Raw genomic sequence first — 19,324 nt, forward strand, 5'->3', positions numbered from 1 at the left:
ATGTTATCTACATGTGTGATTAATGTACAACAGTCAGATGGCCCATCCTCAGTTTTCTCAAGAGACACGTGAATTCCAATCTATCTAATTACTTTTCACTCTCTCCAAGCCAATAAGCCTTGGGTCAGCGGAGGTCACAAAACAGCGATTAAGACCATGCCAAAAACACAGCCATTCAAGGCACACGTGTCCTGTGCTCCAGCAGAGGTTGGGTGGGCAGAGGTGGATATTTTCCCACAGTCGCTCCTTTTGCAGCTTAGACACTGCATCAGGCTCTAGATGTTCTTTTTGGAATATCTTCAAGTCACCAACAAAGAAAGAATTATCCCCCTCCTCTCCACGCCTGGCTTTTATCCAAATGGAGTTTTTTTTATTCCCTTTATTCATTCTCAGAAGAAATCATGGGGACATTGCTACACAATCATGAGTTAGTCAGATTAAATAATGTCTTCTGTAGCAAGTGGGTGCTATCGTGACCTTTAATTGCTGCCAGAAGAGTATTCACTAGATTTCTTTAGATTTATTGTCCTGCTTCGTTTTGTGACTTTGAGACTTTGTCTGTTGTCTGCTGTGTATATTACTGCTAGTCTAAGGAGAATAAAAGTCCAAAAATATTCATTTTACAAAACATATTTAATAACATTTTACAGAATGAACTGACATAAAACATATCTGTGTGGTTGGCTCTCAGGAGCAGCTTTATACACATTCTAGTCAACTTTACAAAAAGCTATGGTGTTAATCAGCATATGAGAATTAGCTACAAAATAACAAACGTGTCCTCATGCAGGTCAAAGCAGCATTAGTCTAATTTTTTACCATTAGATAACCTGTGTTATCCAACAGTAAATAAGATGGTTTATTCATTTAGATGCCAAAAGACTAAGAGCTGATCTTTTGCTGCTTACAAAGCTAATGTGATTTATATGTCATATGCAAGTAGCCATCCAATTTACAGACATCGAAAAGCTTTACCACTTAGTGACACATTATCCCTGATCATTGCTCCATTCAGACGCGATGGAGTTCAGCTGGGCTTCAAACCTGCTCTTTAATGCATACTTCAATGCCCCAGTTTTGTCTTACTGCCCATTACAGCACAGAACGTTTTTAGGTATCAAGGTGTCAAGCACGTAGATCTATTTTCTGAAGCGCTTGAACAGTGGATGAACGCTTTTGCCCGCTGCAAGGGCTTTGCTGCTTCTGCTCTGATATTCCATGTAGATGGTGTCATCTGCTCCGGACATGGAGCTCATGGTGCCGGTTCGCCTTGAGAACTGATCAGGAAACAGAGAAAGAAGAAGTGCGAGTAATGAAATGTACAAAATACGCAAGTTACCATCAGCAGGGGTGGGGAGCGCAGAGTAACTCATGACATAGTGCAAAAAATAATAATAATAATAATAATAATGACAAAGATATTATTGTACAGCAAATCGGTGAGCATTACAGCAATACAACAATATTTGTGTAGGGAAGAGGGGGTGGTGAACTTTCATTAACCTTCATTTGGTAGGCCCATAAGGAGTGATTTCAAAGAGACTCTGCAGTGTCAATATTTTGTTGACCCTCCAAACATCCTTTCTCTACAAATGTCTTAACAGCTGTTGAAATTCCTCACCTGAGGTCGTGCGCCCACCTCCCCTGCCACCACCTCCTCCTCGGCATCTATGTCAGAAGCAGCGAGGACCTTCTGAAGCAGCTGCTGTTGCTCATCTCTGGTGGAGAACATCAAGTCCTCTTCCTCCATACCTGCCAGCTTTGTGATTACCTGTCACAGAGGAGGAAGAGCACCACTTAGAAATCCTATTCGCACATGAAGAAGACTGAAAGGTGTGTCATGAATGAAATAAACATCATTAACACAGGTGGGAGGGTGTGATAACTAGTGATGAGACGTTCTGTATCGAGGCTTCAAAGCTTGTGTCGAGTAATGGAGGGGGCATTTCCGCGATGCGCGTAACGAGGCTTAATTCGTTTATGGGAGGAGCTGAAAATGATGACGTCCGAAGCCTCGCTGCCCGGCTGTACCACGTGACTGGTTCAAGAAGTGGTTCGAACTTTGCCGCGAGATATGACAGAGATATAAACTCCTCAGACTTCATTCAAAATGTGGGTGTTTGATGGAGAGTTGCGGTTAGTGAGAGTTTGGAGACAGTTTGGAGGTTTAAGAGAGTGAGGAGAGAAAGTCAGGAGAGAATGGAGCCAGCTAAGAAGAGGAGGATGTCCTCCCCTGTGTGGGAACATTTTGATCTTATTCCTCCCAACAAGGTATGCAAATTTCTACAGAAGATGTATTTTCATAATACTGATGGTGCAATACAATTTATGTTGAGCTGTCTTTACTTTTGTTCAAGGTGAAGTGTTTGCTATGTGCCAGGGAGCTGGGATGTAACAACAACAACAACACCTCATCAATGCTCAGGCACTACAGAGCTTTGCATGAGAATAAGGGGAACACCGATTGTGGAGCAAGACCAGGTGAGCCATCAAATGCAATGATAATATAGCATGCAGTAATGTTACTAAATGATTTAACAATATTATACAACTGTAATAAGTTGTACGTGTGATATTTATATTTGTGCTTTGTCTTTATTGTCTTTCCTCAGGAGAACAATCTCAAATACATGAAGACCTGGTCAGCATGGTGATCGAGGACTCCCAGCCATTTAGCATTGTGGAGGACAAAGGATTCAAAAGATTTGTTAAATCATTAAATCCTAGCTATGTTCTCCCCACTAAAAAGGTCATAAAAGCAGTGAAAATTTAGTTTTTACTGAATAAAATGTGAACAGGCAGGACTCAGGCCTCAGTCTGTAGCTGTCCATACCTCAACGTTACAAAAGCACAACCACACCTCACCTCTCATATTTTTACGTCCAGTCGATGTCCTACTAGAGCAAATGAAGCTTCAAGACGCTTTGCACTGGGGTGAACCAATTGGATGAAAAGCTTCAGTGCTTCATGAAGCTTCATCTGCCCATCACTAGTGATAACAGTTAAGGGACTGATTTTCCACTTTACTGTGAACCTTTCAGCTGCTGTAAGACTTTGCAGGCACTTTGTTATTCAAATACAATTCAATGAATGTGCCTCTAAAGTCAGAGAAGTCTTTTCTCTTGTTCTATCTTTGTTTTGTCCATGTAAACCAGGGGTGGGCAATTCCAGGTCTCGAGGGCCGGTGTCCTGCAGGTTTTAGATCTCACCTTGGGTCATCACACCTGAATCACATGATTAGTTCGTTACCAGGCCTCTGGAGAACTTCAGGATAGGTTGATGAGCTAATTTAGCCATTTAAATCAGCTGTGTTGGTTCAAAGACACATCTAAAACCTGCAGGGACACCGGCCCTCGAGGCCTGGAGTTGGCCACCCCTGATGTAAACAAACCTACGCTTGACTGCTGCCAGAATTGCTTAAAGGTCTTGATTTTCAGTGTGTGTCTTGGAATTCTTCTCACAACACATGCCACCAGACAGACGGGAAACAATGAAACCAAATTCTTTAAAAATTCTTCTATGACAAAACAAAATGAAACTGGGACATTCAGATTTTGTTCCATAAGTCAAAAGTCTTCATTCATATAAGTTTAACTGTACAATACTCAAATGAGAATTTCCACTTTGCAATATTCAGTCAGATAACAGTTTACATCCATTTTTGTTCAGACTAGACCATGATATCATGATTTTGTCTCCTTAAACTGGATAAGCGGGAGAAAATGGTTGGATAAGGGGATATTTGTGCCGAAGTTTGTTAAAATGGTCAAAATAGAATCCATGAAATGTTTAGCAAATGTGTTTTCTGACGCCACACAAATTATGTTAACCACAAAATTCTTTGAGATGTTCAAGAGACAGGGATGGACATACCCTAATGGACCCTCTCGCAATCGGGTGGCTTTCCTATGTTTTGTTAGGCATAGCAGCTTTTTAGAAGACATCATGATTCATTCAATATTTATTTATTTTTTAGCAGCCATTTATGAATGCCGTTCCCCATAAGCCCCAGGTCTTTGAAGGCCGTGGCTTAAGAGGATAGAGAAGAGTGATCACTGAAGAAGGTTTTAGCAGGTTAAGTCTTTCAGTGAGACGGGTAAAATCAAATTACAGGGATTTAAACACTTAACTACTTATTCGTGAGAGCTGTAGTTTTGACTATGCTTGGTCAAAGAATTCAAATTGATATCAGGATATGGAAATAAAAGTCAAGGCTTAATATATTTCAGAAACAGTTGGACTCACTAGATTCAGGAATTGGGTTTTTAAAGGTTAAGTGGCATAAACATTTACCAGCTGTGAGCGCTCATCCTCGCTGTAAACTATCCTTCAAGCTATAACAGTAAACTTCAACAGGAATGGGTCATGACCTTCATGAAAGAAATGTGCACTCTGACCATGGTTATAATTAATTATGCACAAATCATATGAGACTGTGTTAAGAAGTTAACAGCACACCTTAAAGCTGTATCCCTGGTCCACGAGAAACCTCTGCCTCTTGGTGGAGTAAGCCATTTCCTGGGTATCCTGGGACACCAGTGAATAGAAGTATGCATTGTACTCTTCTGCCACCATTCCTAAAACGGCAGACAGGGACATTGAAATAAGTGATTTTGCTCACAGACACCAGAAGACAAAATGGTTAGATAAGCAAACAGACCTTTTTTGGCTCTTAAGACTCTCCCAAGCCTCTGGGCCTCCTGTCTGCGTGATCCACCGTGGGACGAGATCTGGATCAGCACATTGGCTTCTGGCAAGTCAAACGAAGTGTCTCCAACCTGCAGAAGAATTCGCAAATGTGCAATTTCACCACGCTGTCACAGTACCAGCATGCATTTACTGTGTAATAAAAGGCAAATGTGAATTATATGTCAAAATACTTTTTGTAGCTATGGTTCTTACATATCGTATGGAGAGAAGATTACTGATTATTGCCTTCCTCAGGTAATTACCATTACCCAAGCTTCCAAATGTTTATACGATTGGTTTTAAAAATTGGCAAAATTTTTTGAAAAACCGATTTACTAATTTTGAAGCTCAAGCACACTTGGCTTATGCAGTAGGACAATAATTCCAAACACACCAGCAGGTCCACCTCTGAGTGGGTCAAACAAAAAAAAAAGCAGAATGAAGATTTTAAAGTGGCCTAGTCAAAATCCTAACTGAAATCCTATTGAGATGCTTTGGCAAGACCTTAAACAGGCATTCATACTCAAAAGCCCTCCAGTGTGACTGAATTAAAACAATTCTGTGGGACAAAATCCTCCATGTGAAATATTCATTGCCAGTTATCGCAAATGCTTAATTGCAATTTTTGGTGCCAAGGGTGGCAAAACCAGTTATTAGGTTTAGAGGGTAATTACCTTGCCCTGTGTAAAAAAGTAAGACAGCTTTCCTTCCTTTAATAAACGAAATCTTAACTCAAAAACTGCATTTTGTATTTACTCAAGTAACTTTTATCTGATATTAAAATTTGCTTGATAATCTGAAACATGTAAGAAACCAGTAAGGGGGCAAATGCTTTTTCCCAGCCCTGTAGACTGACTGGTTTACCTTTGAGATGAAAATGGTGTTGATCTTGGGGTTGTGTTTGAAGTTCTGTAAAATCTGCATTCGCTCCCCCTGAGAGGTCGGACCATAGATGTAAGGCCTTGGGGAGAAAGTGAAAATTTGTTAAAACAATTGCAACCTGAAACACAGAAGGAGCTTCTCTTTTTGTCAGTAACTTACTTGTTGAGACGAATGGCATATTCTTTCAAGGCAAACACGTTATCAGCAAACACAATGATTTTGTCATTCCGTCGCTCATGGAAGCGAATGAGAAACTGACACGCACGGAACTTATTGGGGTTCATCGTGTAAAGCAGGATCCGCTTCTTTGTCTTAATGGCAACGTACTCTCTGTAAAACTCCGGAGACATCGGGCACCACACCTGAAGAACAGGCATGCCAGTCACACTGATGATGATACTCAAAGCATACTGTAATATGAATACAGTTAAAAGGCTTTGCTTTTACATTTGAAGCTGCCCTAACACATTTAGTTTTGAATTTGACAAGTGACATCATAATCAACAGTGACAACTAACATCAATCAATGTGCGGGGGAATAGATGTGCAAATTTGCACATCTTGAGCACATCATAAAGTTGCAATATAATTAAATACGAAAAAGACACAATTGTTACCATCTTAAATTGAACTTTACCAGAAAAAATAGTTTTATTAGTTTGTATGATGAAATGATTTATTAATTACTTTAGATTTTTTTGCTTTATCAGTTACATAATGACAATTAAAATTAATTTTGAATTACATCGGCCAGTTCTAGACCAGAACCACAATGTATATGTCCATAATATCGCATTATGGATTCATCTATAAAGTGAATGCAGAAAAAAAAGCTGCTTATTTATTAAATCTATTTTATAATCTAATATCTTATTTCTACTGTTATACTGCAAGACTCACCTCTGCACACTGGACTTTAGCAATGTAGCCATTGTTCTGCAGTTCCATCCAGTTGGCCTCGTATAGCTTTGGTCCAATTAGGAAATTGAGGTCCACAATCTTATCATCCTCTCTGACCAATGTGGCAGTGAGGCCAAGTTTGCAGTGGGCCTGGACTATAGTCAGGACACGACGAAACATCCTTGCTACAGGCAAAGAAAGTTTTAAGTTAGGATGGAGACTAATCGCGCCAAAATATTCTGTCTGGTTTACTGCATGTAAAAGAAATACTTATAAATATACGGATATATTTAGGATAACACAAAAACCAAAAACAACTCACCAGGGATAGTGTGAACTTCATCCAGTATGATGAGACCCCACTCTTGGCTCCGCATCCACTCCATGACCCTTTCAGCTTCCCAGGAGCGCTTGGTGGTGTGACCCAGCATGGAGTAGGTGCTGATGGCCACCGAGCAACCTATAGGCTTGTCCTTCGCATCAGAAGTGAAGCGGCAGATCTGAGAGTCGTCAATAGTGGACCACATCTTGAACTGGGACTTCCACTGCTCCACAGATACAGAGGAATTACCCAGCACCAGGCAGCGTTTGCGCACCGTGCAGGCCGCTGTCACCCCGACCAGGGATTTACCCGCTCCTGTAAAACAAAGATAGGATAAACATTATTGAGACACACGAGTGTCTTACACATAGGTTTGATGAAATGAAAAGATAGTCTCAAGTGTCTTTTAGAGTATACTACAACGCTGGAATAAAAATTTGTGTCTTTATATATATATTATACTAAACATTCTGTCCTTTATGACAACAGTAAATCCACTGTCTCACCACATGGCAGCACAATGACTCCTGAGCGGGCGCGACCGTTTCCAAACATTTTGCGTAGACTCTTTTCCTGATAGGGCCTCAACACAGCCGTGGGCTTAAGGTCTATGTTGATGTCGGGGTTGACTGTGTCATTGCGGAAGTCGTACTCTGCCAGGAGGGGGTACTCCAGCTGAATACAACGCTTCTGCAGCTCTTCAATCATCTCCTGCACCACAATTAAAAAAAAGAACAGAGTAGAGTTTAGTGTGGGGATTTAAAATATTTCATTGGCTTTTTAAAGAAATGATCATACTTTGTTAAAATGAAGTCATGAAACATAAGCTTTTATTGATCAAGGGAAAAGCAGTTCCCAAACTTCACCCAGTTTTATAACCTAATAATTGACTTACTTCTGATGATTTGGGGACCAATAGCAAAAATTTAAACACCAACACTGTTGCAAGAAAATACGTTTAAATATGTATGTTTAAAAGCTTTAAATATGGGCCGGCAATAATATTAAGTATGTGGCAGCGTTACAGGGGGAAAAAAAATAATCAGGTATGCACCTGGCGAATTTCAAAGGACACAGTCTGAGTCTCCTCTTCCTCCTCTTCTTCTTTATCCATCTGCTCATAGTAGCTGAAGATGTCCTCAGGGACCTGCTGGGTTGAGGTTTCCCCATCACTGGGCTGCTGTGAGCTGGAAGTGCCTTCTTTTTCTTGAACAGACTTAGAAATCTGTCAGAAAGAGGAACTATTTAAATATGTGATTGATCAGAGAAACTTTTCTTTATTAAACATATGAATATAAAAGAACAGTCTTTTTTATTAGTGCTATTTTACACATTAGTTTGAGCTTAAAAAATGTTCATTTGCACACCGCTGACTTGCTGTGGATGACTTCAGTAATAAGCTCAGCATCTGTTCCATCTGCAGCGCGGAGACGACATTCACGGATCACATTGTCTTGCAGAAGTCGCTGGATCACATCAGGGAAGGCACTCTCAACAAAATACCTGAGCATGGATTGTAATCGGAGCTTATGAAAAGTGCTAAGAGTGCTACTGATGCAAAGCGTGAAGAAACCATTTTTAAAATTACCTATTGTGCTTGAGCACCAGCTTGACTTTGCCGTAGCTCACTGTGCAGAGCTGAGAAGAAGAGAGAGATCAGATTTGCATATCACGACAAAAAACAGTGCTTTCAGCAATGTTCAGTCTTCGGCAGTATTCCTCAAAACACCAAATACTCCCAGTAAGACCTTTATGAATTGCACGATTCCATCAGGTACAGATGTCTTGCTGAGCTTCTGCAGATACTCCACAATATCAGAGGTCTGGAGCCCCACACTGACAGCTGCATATAAGGAGTAGGCAGTTAGCTTGTATTCATGGATATGGTTAGGTCTGCATACTGGCTCTGCAATGGCCACCAAGAAATCCTGGGCATATTTATACACTGGAGAAAAAGCTTCCAGAAAGATGTGTCCATCTGGAGCCTGCAGGAGAGAAAGGAAACAGAAAAAACAACATAAGAGAGAAGTACATACATCTCCCACATAAAAGTGGAAGGACACCAAAGCTTTTTAAATTTAAGTGAGGAAATCAACAACCCAAGCACATCTTACCACCCAGAGTGGACGTGAGGAGTGATCATTTTTTAACAGCATCTGAGCACGGTAATCTTTGGCTCCATATTCATCTAGTTTTGTACTAGACTCGTCCACTTGTTTTCCTGCAGCAGCAGGTATGGCCTCTTGAGACTCGCTCCCCACCGCCTCTTCTTCATCATCTTCTTCCTCATAGAAACGCTTCTTGGACTTTTTTTCTGATTCACAAAGGATACAAACATGAGTATGCAACTATTCATAGGCATAAAAAAAGGTTCACAAACGATCAGGCTGAAACAGGGATGAATGTAACGATATGAGAACTGAGGCAGAAAGTGTGGCTGCAGACGTGCTAATGTACTAGCTTCTACATCCTTGATCTAATGGTCTTTATCTGGAACTGTTAACCTTTACAAAAGCACAGAATAATTACTGGAAATGTTCAGAGTCCAAGAAGAAAAGTACAATGCTTCTTATCACTTAGTTAGCTAGCTTAATGGCTAATTATATAGGTCAAAACACAGGATTAGCAACGTACCCCGGTCTCCTTTGTCCTTTTTACCCATTTTAACCGCTTTTAAATGGGTAATAGCTCAAACTAAGCCCGATATGACTGCATAACAACCAAATATCCTCCCGAAATTTCTAAGACAAACTGACCGGTGTGGGTCAGGCTGCTGGTGTTGCGCGTCAAAACTCCTGCAGAAAACACTTCCGGTTTGAAATGTCAAAATAAAATCCTCTTCGTATCCTCTTCGTACAGTTAAAAAAAACAACTTGAGAAATTAACTGTTTTTAGATGATATGAAAGATTTTTTTTAATATGTGTTCTGAGATTTCTTGATGTCTCCTTTTCTGTGTTTATGTGTGTTTTTTGTTTTATTTTGTTTTGTTTGCAGGGATGTTACACAAAAAACACAATGTTGACTCAGTATTGAACGACACAATCAAAAACAATCTAGAAAAGTTTTTCATGTCGAATAAATGACAGAAACGTTCATGTATTTCTGATTTATGTCCTCTCTAGGTTGATACCAATAAATTATTAATTAATTAATTTTTTTAAAAAAAGCTAGCCACTCCGTGTTTACTTCCTCGGTCAAAGGTCAATCTGATTCCTACGGGTTTCCTCAATCTGTTGGAAGGTATCTGTCTGATTTAACCAGAAATTGCTGCAGCTACGTGACTGATTTATTACCCAGATTTGAATATGTCGTCTGATAAACAAATTGGACCCGCTTTACCGCCGACGTTTAGAAAGGAGAGCCCTGAAGACTATGATTATGAAGACGAATGTAAGTGAAACTATATGTTTACCACTCGTTTACTTTGACTCCTGCATTCGTAGTGCTTTTGTCCGATTGTTTTTTTTATTGCGGTCTTCAGTTTTCTTCTTCAAACTCTGCAGTGGTTGGCCCTGCTTTGCCGCCCGGTTACAAACGGGGAGAACCGTCGAGCTCCTCTGATGAGAGTGAGCAGGAGGTAGCGGTGAAAAGAGTCAAAACAGGACACGCCGGTGAAGAAAGAGCCGCAGAGTGGGTTCCCTGCTGAATTACAGCTAAAATACAGGAAATGTCTCGATAAACAAAACACTGACATATGTCTTCTGAACAGGGTGAGCACAGAAGACGATGATGGTTTCTTTGGACCAGCTCTGCCGCCAGGATTTAAGAAACGTCCGAGTTCACCAGATGTGTGAGCAAATTTATCCTATAAAGCACCATCCTATAAAGAAAAAAAACGGAGTGGAATCAATAAGCTGAGGATCATCATGAAAACTGTAACTTTACTTTGTTCTCTCAGGCCGCCTGTGCTGGGACCAGCTCTACCTCCTGGGTTTCGCAGAGCACAACATGAAGACAATGATGGTGAAGATGCAGACAGTTGTCCAGGGCCTGCCTTGCCTCCAGGCTACCAAGCCGAACCCTCCAGCAGCGAAGATGAGGATGTAATTGGACCAATGCCAGCCAACGGGCCAATTCAGGACACTATGGCTCAGGACATTGAGCGTAGAGCACAAAGGATGAAAGAGAAGCTGACAGGAGACGTAAGCCCTAATCCCAGACACTATACACCACAGGTGTCGAACTCCAGGCCTCGAATGTCCTCCAGGTTTTAGATGTGTCCTTGATCCAAGACAGCTGATTTAAATGGCTAAATTACCTCTTCAACATGTCTTGAAGTTCTCCAGAAGCCTGTTAATGAACTAATCATTTGATTCAGGTGTGTTGACCTTGGGTGAGATCTAAAACCTGCAGGACAGCGGCCCTCGAGGCCTGGAGTTTGACACCCCTGCTATACACTGTACGGTTCAATCAGCTTAATCCATGCATAAAAAGTGACAGAAAGACTAACCGTATTTTAAGGTGTTAGGATTTCTTCTTTCTCTGATCACCCTTTTAAAGTTTTAAGGGTTTTTTTTTTTTTTCTTTGTGTGTGCATGTCAACAGGATGCTCCTGAGGTGCTGAACAGAGAAACATGGATGACTGAGCTCCCGCCAGAACTGCAGCATATTGGCTTGGGGGCTCGAACTTTTAAGAAAAGGTCAGGTCCCGAAAATGCTGACCGCTCAATTTGGACGGATACACCAGCAGACAGGGAGCGCAAAGCCAGGGTATTTAATGAAAAACAGGTTTGCTTTTTATTTGTTACATATTTTTGCCTCTATCTCATTCGTCTGTTGGCCTTTACCAATAGGAACGTCTTGAGGGAAAGAAGAAGGGTGAAGCAGAGAAAGACAGTGTCCCACATGTTTCTCACAAAGACTTGGAAATGGCAGAGAAAGTGTCCAAGTATAATGTAAGTGGTTGTACTTCATTTTTCACATCTCTTAAATATTCCCGTTTAGCAGAGTATGCATTTTTGTTCACATTGAGTTCAGGACTAAAATTTCTGTACATGTCACTAATTATTAGGATTCTAAACGTGCGGAGTCTCTGATGAGCCTTCACACAAAGAAGATGAAGGAGAAGGCCAAGGAGAAAGCTGACCAGCCAGTCGAGAGGAGACCATTCGATCGTGACGCAGACCTGCAAGTGAACCGCTTTGATGAAGCGCAGAAGAAGCGGCTGCTGAAGAAGTCTCAGGAACTGAACACACGGTTCTCCCACAGCAAGGAGCGAATGTTCCTCTAACACACCGAAAATGTCAAAAATGTGTAAAAATACATTTTCCTTTAGACTTCATAGAGTATGGTCTAAGCTTTGTTGGTCTATGAAACTGGAGTTTAACACACAATAGTTTGTGTAAATGACAGGACGCCATTGTTATAACAGATGTTTTATAGTCATTCAATCTGTTATAAAACAGCAGCTATTTGAGCTTTTAGAGTTATAAAATAAATGCAAACAATTCAAATGTTCTTCCTGCAGAACGTCAGCTTATATTTTTAGATTGGACCGTGTTTGTACAGGTAACATCCAGATCAATCACATGTCTCTTGGTAAATTTAGTTGCTATGAATGGTGTCAGATTGAATGTCATTTTCAGTTTTGGTGTGCTGAAATTTTGTGTAAAACTCAGACTTTGTACTTAGGGGTGGTAAATGAGAGATGAGAAACAGTTTAGCCTAAGTGTTTATGTGTGGTTTTAATTAAAATGGGGGATAGTGCAGTATAATACTGGGTTAGATAATGTTTTATTTAATGCCATTATACAAATATCTTCAGTCTGTTATGGACTACCTATTAAAGAGAGAAAAATACTTTCTCGATTCAAAGTACTTCATTTTTTTGGCTCCTTAAATATTTCTCTGTTTTTGCTTTTGTTTGTTCTAAATGCAAAAAGTGAACATTTTAAACCAAACTGCCATTTTGGCATCTAGATATAAAAGGCTCAAATCTTTACATTAATGCACTCTACATCTGTGATTGATTCCTTTTAAGCTTTTTCTGAAACTCCTATAAAATGTGTTGTACTGCTATGGCAACTTTAAACTGTATATTAAACTTTTATAAACTACAAACTTTTACAAAAACACTTTCTTGGCATGTTGTGTTTCTTTATTAACACACCTATTTTTAGTAACCAGCATTTAAGTCCTACGCCGTAGTAATGGTTGTAAAATTGGGGCTCTTCAGAGTCGCTATATATGCATATTGCATTTATGCATGCATTTGGCGGTAGCATTGATCGAGATCCCAGTCATCATTTTAAAATATTTAAAGCAGAATGCAGGCGTGTGGCTCATTAAAGTACATATACACTCTCTGTAATAACATTAGGTAATTGGATGTAAGGAGAACGACTAATTTAACCAGCTAAGGCTAATGTTGCTTTCAATTTGCTTCAGATGTCTGAGCTGAGAGTGACGTCACTGCTAAGTTGAGCGTGATCCAGCATTAAAGTTCAAAAAGCATGAAAACAGGATTTGTTTGACTTCTTAGCCAGGTTAAGCCATTTGTGTATTACTACAGTGTTTCCATTTTGCACTTAAACACTGCTGCACGTTCATTTAAAAGAGTCTGGTCAGTGCCTATGGCTTTAAGTTGGGGCAATGAAACAATAAACATACAGGCTCAAACATATAGATTGACTCACTTAAAACCTAATAAGTGATACTGACGGTTCTACAGTTTCATTTAACTTGACAGGTTCCTATTAACTTCTTATTAGTGATCGTGATTGACTGATTGACAAGGAACTCTGTCAGGCTCCAAAGAGGATAATTGTAGATTTACACAAGTAGGAACCGTTTCTAAATACCTACAGATTCCAAGATCATCAGTTCAAAAGGCACACAGCTACAGGCTGCTCGGTGTCAATCGGCTCTCTGAAATTATTTCACTGCCTTCTCTGATGTGGACCCAACTCTGCCAACATTAGCTCAAACTGCCTCATTGACATCCTGAAATAAGAAAGCAGTTGTGATGCAGCATCAACTTCTGGATCAAACCATGAAAATCTCCCTGCTGCTGCCTTTTCATGAAAACTAGACGAACCAACAATCTCAGTTTCTTCCTTTTCTTGTTTAGAAACATCAGGACCACATCAGAAAACATAAGGAATTTTATGTTGTCTCTTTGCACTGCGTTAGGTGTGTAATGGCCTTTTTTTCAGATATGTAACCATGGTGCCAAGGTTTGGAAGAAAATTGTCACACTCATGTGAGCAGAAATTGGTTAGGATGCTCCATGGAGGAACCATGGAGCCACCAAGGCTCAAGGCTGCCACACCCTATCACATGCTTTCTCTAGATCCACAAAGACACAGCACAGCTCATTCTGACCTTCTCTTTATTTGTCCATCATCAACTCCCGAAGCAAACAGTGCATCTGATCATGTTAAACAGTTAGGATGGCCACTGTCCTCTCTCCTAGACAGCACCACAGGTTTGGCGTTAGGACCAAACATCTTTCCACTCTTCATCCTCTTCATAGCTGCCCTCGCTTTCTCCTTATTAATCATCTGCACTTCCTGATTCACTAATTATCTTACTTACATACTCTTTCTCTGGTTTTCTTAATTGATGAGCTCCTCAAAAGACTCATTTCATTTTCTCAGCACACTCCCTTCACTTGCTAATACATATCCATCTTATTTCGATCTCTACCCTTTACCATCCTAACCTGCTGTACATCCTTTCCAGCTCAAGTGCTCTGTCTAGACAATCAGTACAAGTCTATTCTTTCTCTTTCCTTACTAACCAGGTTCACATGCAACTCACTATACAAGTGTTTTCTCTTGCTTTTCTTGCATACACATTTGTCCATAAAAAAGGGGAAAAAATGAAAAAAGTTCAAAAGAAAAAGCAAAAGAAAAGCAAAATATGTGTATTGTCATTTTTCACAAAAGACCAATAGACCATCAAAAACTTAATATAAAAAATGGGGGAAAATTGGATAGTTTATAATTATGTTTCAGACCGAATTACCCATTGACCTCAAGTGGGTTGGTCAGGGATAGCCAGCTGGCCAGATGTGGCCAGCGAGTTATACAATACACAGCTCCAGTCAAAAGTGTAATACAGATGACTGTTATTATTATCATTGTTATTATTAAAGTGTTTTATACAGCCAATGCTTCTAGTACAAGGAAACTGGCTGGCAGCCTGACAATTGCATTACTGTTGAGAGTCATGGTTATAAAGATGTAAACTTTTTATTTTGTTACTCCCCCCCCCCCCCCCCCTTGTATTCTTAGCTGTCAATACATCTGTGACATATTTGCTTTTAATCAGTCTTTGCACTGACTACTGATTTATCATAAAAGCTATATACAAAAAACTGTCTAATGGGGATTTCGGTAAATTTAATCAGCATGTCATGCAGCTGGTTTACTTGCTATAGGACAGGAGATGTTAGAGGGAAGTCCGCTAGCGAGCTGTTAGGTTTGCAGAGTCTGTCAACCCAGTGACGGAGTTTTTACCTAAGCCTGCATCCTCAAAAATTTATACCTGATGTGACTACTTTTTTCTCGCAGCACCAGGTATGGTCTCTTGATACTAAGCTCTCACCATTTCATTGTCTTCTTCCTCTTAGAAATACTACTTGGACTTCTTCATAAAAGCCATTAAAAGTTGACAAAAACATCATATTTACAGAGGTACATGTAAATGTAATTATAAAACAATGGAAGTACAAAGCGTGGCTGCAACCATGCTAATATACAAGGTTCTACATCCTTGAACAATTGTACTCTTTAACTAGGGTTGTTACCCTTCACAAAAGCATTGGATAACTATTGGAATTGTTCAGAGTCTGAGAGAAAGAAAGGTTGATTGTTTCTCATTGTCTCTGAATTAGCTAGCTAAATGCCTAACTATCTAGGTCAAAAGACATGATCTTGTTTTCCCTTTTCACTCATTTGAAAAGCCTTTAAATGGGTAATAACTCAAAACAAGCCCCATATGTCAGGACCAGCCCGGCCACCAGGATTTAAGTACCTGAGTTCCTATCCTATAAAGGTTTCCCAGTGAATGAGGAAAAATAAGTGAAAATATTAAGTTGAGGATAATTGTAACTATAAATTGTAAATTGTAACTTAATTTTTTCCTTTGGGTCACCTGTGCTGGGACCTGCTCTTCCTCCTGGATTTTGCTGTGGAGCGTATGAAAACATTGTTGGTGAGGTTACCAGACTGAGCCCATTGGCAGTGAGTGAGAGGATGAGGATGGTGTGAGTGGACCCATGCTGGCAAAAGGTCAATTCAGGACGCCTTGGCTCAGGACTTTGAGCACAGAACAAAAAGCATGAAAGAGAAGATGAAAGACACAAAACAAGTAGAATGTTTTTCTTGCAGCACATCAGCTTATATTTTCACATTGGACCATGTTTGTACAGGTAACATCGAGATCAACCCCATGTGTCTTGCTAAATTTAGGTGATATAAATACTGTCAGATCGAATATCATTTTCAGTTTTTGTGTGCTGAAATTTTTTGTAAAACTCAGACTTTGTACTTAGGAATGGTAAAGGAGAGATGAGAAACAATTTAGCCTAAGTTTTTATGTGTGGGGTTAACGTTTCAATTTTAATTTGACGTTTAACTAATTAGATTAATGGCATAACAGCCTGTAAAATTTGCATTAATGATCCCTTTGTACATCTGATTTGACTTTATGCTAAGCTTTTTCTGAAAATTGCTGTAAAATGCATTAATATGTAAAAAGTATTTGCTTTTAAGTTGACTAGACTGAAAAAAAAACTGTCATTGTGTTGTAATTTTTTAACAACTCTTGTTTTTTAGTAGTGGCTAAGCGTAGTGAAGGCAGTAGTAGTAACGAATATGGACCTTCAGAGTCGCCATACTTCCATATTTCATTTACGCATGCGTGTGGCGGTTGCCCTGCTAGAGTTTTAACAGTCGTCATTTTAAAATATGTCAGAAAAAGGAGAGGTGGATTTGACCGGTGCCAAACAAAATACAGGCGTGTGGCTCGTTAAGGTGCGTATACACTCTTTGTAATAACATTAGTTAATGGGATGTACGGTGAGTTACTAATTTAAACACGGCTAAAGCTTACGGTCTGGTAGCTTAGCATCTGCTGCTAAGTTATCTAACGCTGGCTAAGTTTATCATCTGTAAGCTAGCTCGGTTAAACTGGCATAGTACAATATTTTGGGAGCAGAACACACTATAAACAACTGGTTTAATTAGATGCTATCACTTAGTCTTCACAGTCTTGGTAAACAACACCCTTAGTTAGAATAATAGCAGTGCAAACAGTGACGGGATGTACATTGGATAAAATCTTAAGATGTACACAATTAGCTTAGCGATTTAGACCAAAGTATGTGACAAAACTGCAAACGTAACAGTTTCTTTTTAATAGTGGGAAAGGAGTGTAATAATGATTATTGCTTATATTTTGTGCATGTGGATAGTTTAACTATAAATAGTGTTTCTTCTTCCAGGTGCCCAAATACCTTTCTCAACAATGGGCAAAAGCGACAGGCAGAGGAGAAGTTGGAAAGCTCCGGATCTGCAAGTATGTGAAGTAACTGAGCATTTATAAAAGTAGTAGAAGCCAACCTGCAAAGTTTCTTATGTGTGTCATGTGACATGGGAACTGAGTCTGTGTTGATCAATGGTAGGGGTTAGCTGAGGCTAACTACATATTTAATAGAAACAGTATTTTGGTCATATGCCGTACATTTTAAATATTTTTTTAAAAAGGCCCCTCAATTGTATTTTCTTTTCTTGTTTTTTATTTCCAAGGAAAGGAAATCAAGGAAAACCAGAGGTAAGGATTGCTCTGCATCCCAGTACTCTGACATACAGCAATGGACTGTTTTAGTAAGAGCCAAAACATTAAATAATCTTGATGTGCTCACAGGTTGTTGTCAATGTATTCATAATTGGGGAAACAAAATATATAGTTTGAATTTCAATTATTGTATTTAATTGTAGGGTGTTTAAGGGTAGAGATGGATATGTACTACCAAGTGAAGGGAGTGTGTTGAGAAGATGGAAGGGGTATTTTGAGGAGCTCATCATTTAAGAAAATCGGAAACAGAAGAGGATGGAGAAAGGACAGTTAATCAATCGGAAAGTACAGAGGATTAGTAAGGAGTAAGTAAGGACGGCTTTGAAGAGGGTGAAGAGTGGAAAAGTAGTTGGTCTTGAGCTATGGAAATGTCTAGAAGAGAAGGCAGTGTACTTTTTGACCAGATTATTTAACAGTCTTAGAGAGAGAGAATATGCCTGAGGACTGGAGAAGAAGTGTAGTAATAATAATTATTTTTGAACAACAAGGGTGATGTGCAGCGCTGTAGCAATACCATAAAAATATGGGGAAAAGTATTTGAAGCTAGGTTAAGAAGACAAGTGATGATCCATGAGCAACAATATGGTTCTGTGCAGAAGTTATCTTTGCTTTGAGTGTGTCGATGGAGAAGTATAGAGAAGGTCAGAAGGAGGCTACCTATGTCTTTGACAATCTGGAGAAAGCATATGATAGGTTTCCAAGAGAGAAACTGTGGTACTTAATGAGGAAGTCAAGATGTGACAGGGAAGTAAGTGAGGGTGGTGCAGGACATGTATGAGTAGGGCAGGGCAATATAGCCAAAAATATTTATCACGATATATATATTTTAAAATTTGCAATAACAATATACCTGATGATATAATTGACACGAGACAAAGTACTTTACAACTCCACAACTTTATTAGTGCAAAAAAAAAAACCCACATCAATGTATTTTCACTTAAACAAGCAGCTGTTTTTTATGTGCATTAAAGCTATATAAAAAACTTTAACAGTGCAAATGCAAATTCCTTACTGACAGTTTAACCAAAAGGCATTTCCATGGAAATTGGCCGATGTATCCTGAGCATAACAAATATAATATCCACAAAACTTAAAAAGAGGTTATAAACATACAATACGGTAATATTATGTTGAAGCACAGTACGTATCACTCCACATCTAATATGGCTTTCTTTGTTTGTTAGTGGGAAACCTGGCATTGCATGCTGTTCACCGGTGTGTTGTAATCTGGGGTATAACTTGCAACTCTGAGTGAGTCTTGCAGATGTGCATCGAAGAGGCGTGTTCTGTGTTTGTTCTTGATGAAGTTCATGTCAGAAAAGGCTGATTCACAAAGATCGGTTGAACCAAACAGGCTGGCAACCTTCATAGCTGCTGTGCACACACCACTGTACTTTTCTGTGTCAACAAGGCACCAAAAGTTTGGTGCACCCAGATAGGCTTTGAGGTGGACGTCATTTTGCAATGTTACAATTTCGATTTCCACCTGTCCAGCATCCAAGCTGAACACTGAACTTAGTTGCTCAGCAATGCATGTTGTGTCCACATTCATGAAAGGATTGGAAACAAATGAGACACATGGCTCAAGCTGATCAAGGTCACAAAACCTGTTCTCAAACTCTTGACCAAGTCGGTTTATGACTTGAGTGTACTTTTCTGCAACTTTGTCAAAAGTCTCAGATGCAGAAGCATTGTCTTTCAGCACCATCTGCACAGAGGGAAAG

General features: G+C 39.6%; 3 protein-coding genes across 6 annotated transcripts in view; 2 read left to right on the forward strand and 1 right to left on the reverse strand.

Moving 5' to 3' along the window:
- Positions 1–614: 614 nt before the first annotated feature.
- Positions 615–9,613, reverse strand: ercc3 (excision repair cross-complementation group 3). 2 transcript variants are annotated; one of them, XM_005935275.3, is made up of 15 exons: positions 9,428–9,613; positions 8,908–9,107; positions 8,542–8,778; positions 8,382–8,431; positions 8,161–8,296; positions 7,848–8,018; positions 7,300–7,504; positions 6,794–7,108; positions 6,472–6,656; positions 5,731–5,933; positions 5,554–5,650; positions 4,661–4,778; positions 4,459–4,577; positions 1,622–1,771; positions 615–1,277 (listed from the first exon to the last, which is right to left on the reverse strand). In XM_005935275.3, exons 1-15 carry the CDS (start codon positions 9,453–9,455, stop codon positions 1,140–1,142), a joined length of 2,352 nt encoding a protein of 783 aa, XP_005935337.1. In that variant the 5' UTR covers positions 9,456–9,613; the 3' UTR covers positions 615–1,139. The 2 variants fall into 2 exon arrangements, with proteins under 2 accessions (XP_005935337.1, XP_014193289.1); XM_014337803.2 differs by having other exon boundaries at positions 9,550–9,590.
- A 358-nt stretch (positions 9,614–9,971) lies between these two features.
- gpalpp1 (GPALPP motifs containing 1) lies at positions 9,972–12,611 on the forward strand. Its single transcript, XM_005935274.2, has 7 exons — positions 9,972–10,184; positions 10,298–10,424; positions 10,504–10,584; positions 10,693–10,936; positions 11,340–11,504; positions 11,588–11,689; positions 11,806–12,611. Exons 1-7 carry the CDS (start codon positions 10,100–10,102, stop codon positions 12,022–12,024), a joined length of 1,023 nt encoding a protein of 340 aa, XP_005935336.1. The 5' UTR covers positions 9,972–10,099; the 3' UTR covers positions 12,025–12,611.
- Positions 12,612–16,626: 4,015 nt separating this feature from the next.
- The window catches only part of gtf2f2a (general transcription factor IIF, polypeptide 2a), a 14,237-nt gene continuing 11,539 nt past the window's right edge, over positions 16,627–19,324 (forward strand). The window contains exons 1-3 of one of the 3 annotated variants that reach the window (XM_042226069.1): positions 16,627–16,774; positions 17,245–17,318; positions 17,549–17,573. In XM_042226069.1, coding sequence (XP_042082003.1) covers positions 16,709–16,774; positions 17,245–17,318; positions 17,549–17,573 — 165 coding nt within the window. In that variant the 5' untranslated portion in view covers positions 16,627–16,708. Of the gene's footprint in view, positions 16,775–17,244; positions 17,319–17,548; positions 17,627–19,324 lie in introns of all 3 variants that reach the window. The other 2 variants (XM_042226071.1, XM_042226070.1) reach the window with 2 other exon arrangements.

Source organism: Haplochromis burtoni, unplaced genomic scaffold, assembly GCF_018398535.1.
Source record: "Haplochromis burtoni strain Fernald_Lab_line unplaced genomic scaffold, NCSU_Asbu1 Contig_195, whole genome shotgun sequence".
In the NCBI taxonomy this organism is placed as follows: Eukaryota; Metazoa; Chordata; class Actinopteri; order Cichliformes; family Cichlidae; genus Haplochromis; species Haplochromis burtoni.